Source organism: Micrasema longulum, unplaced genomic scaffold (assembly GCF_059751315.1).
Source record: "Micrasema longulum isolate JH-2025_06_02 unplaced genomic scaffold, ASM5975131v1 h1tg001300l, whole genome shotgun sequence".
In the NCBI taxonomy this organism is placed as follows: Eukaryota; Metazoa; Arthropoda; class Insecta; order Trichoptera; family Brachycentridae; genus Micrasema; species Micrasema longulum.
Window position 1 is genome coordinate 292,601 of NW_028278487.1, and position 6,952 is coordinate 299,552.

A 6,952-nucleotide genomic window follows, 5' to 3' on the forward strand; every position below is an offset into this window, starting at 1 on the left:
GCGAATCGCATACTCAGCCGCGTGACATTTTACGAGTTGACTCCAACAGAACTTCAACACTGACTTAATATTTTTTTACGACCGATGTGTGCTCTGACTAATGATTAAGAGCCGAGTCTACTCTAATGATAAGTGCGTAATTACAAGACAACTTTTTTTGTTAAACTCCAGAGACTCACACCGCTAGCCAAAATTTCTTTCAAAAGGGTAGTATTTTGATAGTTTTTTTGCTATTGATTTTTTTTTCATTCGAAAAGTGTATAATATATAGTATTCTCCGTGGTGTGATGGCTAAGATGCCTGACTCACACTCGAAAAGTTCCGTATTCGATTACCGGTGAGGACACAAAAAAAAGTTATTTTCTGAAGTCCGGGTGTTAAGTGCTGTAATTCACTACTGTAATTGGACCTCTTAGCGTTTTTAGTGCAAAAAAAAAACATGAAAAACAAGTACAATTACTTATGTTTCCTAGGGAAAAATTCAGAACTTATATATATTTATTTGGACAAACTCAAAAATTTTTTTTTAAAATCAAAAAAATCCATTTAACCCGGCGTCAATGAATCTAGGTATTAGACACCTGGCAGATTTATTAAAGCGCACATATTAAAAAATTGACTGTGCATCCATTGCTGTTGTAATATGCGTGCACGGGTTGGATGGGTTAGAATTAACTCGTACACTTTCTTGAATTTAATTTAAGTTTATTAAAATTATTTGTGGGTAAATACAGAACAAAATATTGATGTGAACCCAACGATAATAACTGTCCGTAACTAATTCTTAATGAGTAGTGATCATCTTGACCAATCTGTACCAGTATATATATTGGTCAGATAAGGGCTGTGTTTGTCGAGGCTATGTAAATACTGGCCAACAGAAACTTTCCAATGCTTCATCTTTGGACCATGATTACGTGCTCGATTGTATTCGTTCACAAGGGACTGATAATAAATGGTAGGTATATTACACCATCACCCTTAGAACGAAAATATAGGTAAGGTAAATTATTAGTTTACATTACGTAGATTTTAGTTAATAAAAAAAATGGACATTATCGTTATTGTTTTCACGTCAAATTACATACAGAAAAAAAAAAAAATAATTACAAAAGAGATTATAACAATTCAAATTACATTATGTATAAAGATTTCTTAACTTACATTATGTATACAAGATAAAATTTATTACAATATTAACATTTGTTTTATTTACTCCTTATCTCTTAATTTGGCTAGCCTTGGACTTCTACGTAGGTTTGTATTTTCATTTATGTTAACATCACTTAATTCTAAGGAAATTTGATTTGAATTCGGTGAATCCTTTTTTACATTAAAGGTTAAACAGTTCGTAATAGTGCTACAACAATTCCTTGGTTGGACAGAGTTATTACCTTTACATTTTTTATAAAGTTTATAAATTAAAAATAATCCAAGAAATTTTATTAAAGTTAAAAATATATAAACAAAATAATTATTATTAGAAACTTTCTCAAACAAATTTCCATCTTGGATTTTTCTAGTATTTTTAATAATATAATCTAATTTATGGCTTGCTAAAGTTAAGGATTCAAGTTCTAAGTTGGTTGGATTCAAATATAAAAAGTTAATTGAGTCATTAATAGGTAAGTTCTTTAGGCAGCAATCATCTTTCATTAAATCTAACTGAGGATGTAAAGATTCAAATTTACTTTCAAAATTATTGTCTAGAGTCAACAAAATTGTTGCACTTGTATATACTTTACAATTTTTATCAATTTCTAAAATTCCTGTTGAAGTTAATTTAATTTCCTTGGGTATCTTTGATTTACATAACAAGGTTACTATTGTTGGTCTTGGTAATACATAAATCCATTTATTGGTAGTCTCTAATTTATGCCAAATTTCATTAATAGTTTTGGTTATTCTAATATGACAATTTTCAGGTATTCTATCCTTTCTAAATAATAATTCAGTTTCACAAATCGGTCTATTTTGTACAGAATAAATAGGATTGTCATTTTTACAAATTATCTCATTATTAAAATTTTTGCACGAATCAAGGTTTTGAAATGTTAAATAGTACAATCTATTTTCAGATATAGCAAGGTATTTAATTGATGGCAATATAAACAAAAATGTTTCGTCTTTCTTTTGAATAGGTAAAGCAGTTAATTTGTAGAGATTATAATTTACAAGGTCTATTAATGGATTAGAAATAACAAATATTATCTTACCATCGGAAAAATAACATTGTAATTCCACAAGAGATAATAATTTAAAAGCATTATCCAATGTAAGAGAGATTGGATATGAAGTTGAAGGGGGAAGATAAGCTACAGTTTTTGTCAATTCATTAATATACTGTTCTGGCGTCATTATTGACGGGTGTAAGGAATTGCTTTTTGCAAATAATATAGCGTTTATGAGGTTTGTATATTCATTTTGGACTTCACTAAATATTATCGTAAGTACAGCTAGATGTTCTTCAATTTCTTGCTTTAGATTCAAATTAAAATAGTTATTATTTAGTGTCTTCGTATATTTTTCTAAGTTCACGAAGTTATCATTGAATTTCTTTTCATTTTTAGCTACATTCGTAATTGTATTATTGAAATTCACAATAGTGGTTTTAACTACTTGCGTTTGTTCCTTTAGTAATTCTATTAACATTTTTTCGTCCTTTGTAACATCATTTATGGCTTTATTGTAATGATCGGCGTCATCTTGGTCTAGAGTTCCGAAAATAACTTTAAATGTTGATCCTACTATATCTAACCATGCTCGTTTTATTCGTCTATGCCCAACAAGTTCTTTCAAGGTTTTATCCTTTTGCTCTAGGGTTGGTAACATCTGATCTAAAACTTTAAGCGATGTTTCACACATTGATAAATTTTTAAGAATATGTTCATTGCAAATTAATTTCGTTTTACTTAAGGTGTTTCTTAATAATGCCAAATTATTTTCGAAGTTTCCGAGTTCTATGTATGATATTAAATTCCATGTGCTTCCATAATAATAAAGATTTTTGTATGATTCGTAAAATATTCCTGTAGAATTGAGGAGAGGTGTATTGACGTGCTGACTCGAAGTGAAGTCAACTGCTTCTCTAGCAGGGAACATCAAACAGAGTCTGAAACAGAGTGTTTCATGTTTCAAATAATATTCTTATAAATTACAAAATTATCTTAATTTTCGTATACAAAAAAAACGTTTTATTATAATAATTTAAGATAAACATCTTTTTAATCTATTTGAATGAACGATTACATTCTTATTTCTAATTTTAATTGTATAATTTACAGGAGAGTTGATTTCTTCTATTTTAAACGGTCCAGTATACCGACTGGTTAATTTCCTTGATTTCCCAGATTTAACTACTTCGTTAAATAAGTAAACCAATTCACCAATTTTATATTTTTCTATTTTAATATTTCTATCATAATATTTTTTATTTAATTCTTTAGTTTTTATACAATTTTCTCTGGCAATTTTCTGGCTAGATTGTAATTTAAGTCGAAGATCATCAATGTAATTACTATAAGTGTATTTAAATTCAGGTTCTTTAACTAAAGAAGAAGGTATTGTTGCTTTATAACCAAATATCAATTCATACGGAGAGATTTTTGTTGTACTATGAACGCTTGTGTTATAAGAAAACATGGCAAAGTCAATCCATTCATCCCAATCATACTGTTCTTGATGGATATAATGTTTAAGGTAGTCGGCGAGAGTTTGATGACTTCGTTCCAACGCACCGTTTGTTTGTGGATGAAAACTTGTGCTTTGTATTTTCTTTATTTTAAATAATTTAGCAATTTCCTTTATTAAATTAGAAGTGAATTCAGTACCTTGGTCTGTTAAGATGGATTCTGGAATCCCGAATTTACAAATAAAATTTTGTGTTAAAGTTTTTGCAACAGTTAAGGCTTCATGATTTGGTAAGGCATAAGCTTGAGAGAATTTTGATAAGTCGTCTTGAAGTGTAAGTATATATTTATTATTATTTTGAGTTAACGTGAGAGGACCTACAATATCTAAAAATATTTTTTCAAATGGTTTATTTGCTGTAGTGGTAATTTCCATTGCTTCTTTGTTTTTCTTACGTACTAGTTTATTCTTTTGACAAGATTCACATTGCGCGACATATTTTCTAATATCTTTTTTCATATTAGACCATTTGTATTTTTCCTTGATACGATTGTATGTTCGGAAAAATCCTGAATGACCCGATGTCGGATTCGAATGATTTTCTATCAATATATTGTTTATTTCGTTAACGTCTGGTGTGATGATCTGATTATGGAAAATTTTTACTTTAATTTTCGAATTTCTAAATACGTATCTTACTATAGCGCGTATCTTATACCATTTAAGCTTATCGTAACTATCCATAAGATTAGTAATATTAATTTCTTCTATATCTCCTAAATACAATAGGTTTCTTAACTTAACTAATGTTAAAAATATATTTTCATATTCAGCTCTTTCCCAATAGTTTTGTTTGTTTATTAGGTAATATACATTTCGATCATTTTCTCTAAATTCTATAACGTCAGAGATTTTTATGGTTTTATTATTAATATTTCTAACATGTGTTTCAAAATTATTTGCGATTTCTCTTTGGATGTCACTACGAAATTCTTTATCTACTCCTAAACAAATAGCGAAACTATTTTTAGTGTTTAATTTATCGTAAATTTCTTCTACGTTATCATTTGTTAGAATTGTGGATTGATATTTCTCTAAGAAATCTGAGTAAGACTCGAGAGATGATTTTATATTATTTACGTATTTTATTTTTGTATCTTGTGATGTTGATGGTTCTTCGTCACAAATTTTTATTCTACTTAATGCATCGGCATTAGTGTTTGCTTTTCCTGGTTTGTAAATAAGGTTATAATCATACTCTTCAAGAGCTAAACGCCATCTGACTAAACGTGAACCAGGATCTTTTACATTAAACAACCAAACTAAAGGTCGATGGTCGGTCAAGATAGTAAATTTCCTACCATACAAATAATGTCTGAAGTGTTTTATACTCCACACTATTCCTAATAATTCTCGTTCTATAGTTGAGTAGTTTGATTCAGCACGATTCAAAGTACGACTAGCGTATGCAATCGGTAAGTCATCTGGAGGCGTCCCTTGTGAAAGAACGGCACCGACAGCAAAGTTACTAGCATCAGTTGTGAGTAAAAATTCTTGAGAAAAATTTGGATATTGTAAAATTGGGTCTGATACTAAAATATTTTTAAGTTTTTCAAAAACGTCTTGTTGTGAACTAGTCCATTGAAATACGGAATCCTTTTTTAATAATCTTGTTAAAGGTTGAGTTAATTTACTACACGATGGAATGAATCTTCTGTAGTACGAGACAATACCTAAAAATGATTTTATTTCTTTTTGTGTTTTAGGAACAGGATATTTTATTAATGATTCTACTTTTTTATGATCTGGCTTAACGCCTTCACTTGTAATAGAGTGACCTAAGTAAATAACTTCCGGGCGAAGAAACTCGCATTTGTCCGGTTGTAATTTTAAGTTAAATTTTGAGAGTCTTTCAAATACTTCTCTTAATCTTATGTTATGAGTTTCTAACGAATCCGCATGTATACAAATATCATCCAAGTAAACAAAGGCTCTATAGTTTTTAATTCCTGATAAGACATTATCCATTAATCTTTGAAAACTTGAGGGAGCATTACGCAATCCGAAAGGCATCCTGGTGAACTGGTAGTGACCGCTAGGCACACTAAATCCAGTTTTATCAGAATCCTTAGGATCCATTTTGATTTGATGGAATCCCGATGTTAAGTCTAACGTAGTGAAGTATTTGGAATTTCCTAGTTGTTCTAATATTTCAGTAATTTGCGGCAAGGGGTATGAATCACCAATTGTGATTTCATTAAGTTTCCGATAGTCAATTACCATCCGCCATTTCTTTTTACCGGAAGAGTCGACTTTTTTAGGAACGACCCAAACTGGCGAATTCCACGGAGAAGACGAATGAACTATAATTCCATCTTTTAAAAGTTTTTCAACTTGGTTATCGACTTCTTCTTTTAATACATGTGGATATCTATAAGATCTAACGTTAATCGGGTGGTGTGACGTTGTTGGTATATTATGCATAACAACATCAGTTGCAGTTAGAGTATCGCCCTCTATATAAAATATATTATTAAATTCTTCACAAATATTGAGTAAACTATTTCTTTCTATATCATTTAAATGCGACGTTCTTAATGAGTTTCGAAGAAAATCTAATCTTTTTGCATTACAATTATCGGATTTCGATACCATGTGTACATTTGCATTCCTGTTGACCTTTGGTAACGGTTCCAATGCTATTTCGATTTTGTTAATTCTAATTTCCTTATCACTAGAATTCAATATTGAAGTATACGCTTTGTTATCATTATTTACCTTAACGATACTCGGACATAAATAAACTTTTTCTAAGATTTCCGTATCGGGGCAAATACCTTCATTTATTTGAGGATTCAATATATAAATTTCTATTATTTTTTTCGTTCGTGGCGGAATTATTTGTACACAAGTTATATTATTTTTAGAATTTAATTTTTCGCTTTCTCCATTGAAGTTAACATTAATTTCTGGAGATTTATAATTCAAACTTTGAGTTTGATTTTCGTATACGTTTTGTTTATTTTCCGCGTTATTAATTTGCGTTTTAATTAATATTTTTCCACTTTTATTTTTGTTTTCTTTGAAACTATTTGGAATTTTATCTTGGTATGGTACGTTCAATGAAAGACACGATCTATCCATACCCAAAACTTCCTGAATCGGCGATTCATGAGAAGTGTGATAAAATATAGGAATTTGCTCATTTTTCATAATTATATTTCGACTAGAATAGTCTAATTTACAATTGAACTTTTTGAGAAAATCTATTCCGATTATACCATCAAACGGAATTTGAAAGTCATTTTTGACTATATGAAAT

At 29.6% G+C, this 6,952-nt stretch overlaps 1 protein-coding gene across 1 annotated transcript; it reads right to left on the reverse strand.

Annotated features, from left to right (window-relative positions):
• Positions 1–781: 781 nt before the first annotated feature.
• LOC148276001 (uncharacterized) lies at positions 782–3,102 on the reverse strand. Its single transcript, XM_088234923.1, has one exon. The coding sequence runs from the start codon at positions 3,100–3,102 to the stop codon at positions 1,213–1,215; it is 1,890 nt and encodes a 629-aa protein (XP_088091049.1). The 3' UTR covers positions 782–1,212.
• Positions 3,103–6,952: the final 3,850 nt, after the last annotated feature.

What these genes read in the sequence shown, in the direction of transcription:
- LOC148276001 (XM_088234923.1), bottom strand. Translation starts at nt 3,102, where the DNA reads ATGTTCCCTGCTAGAGAAGCAGTTGACTTCACTTCGAGTCAGCACGTC.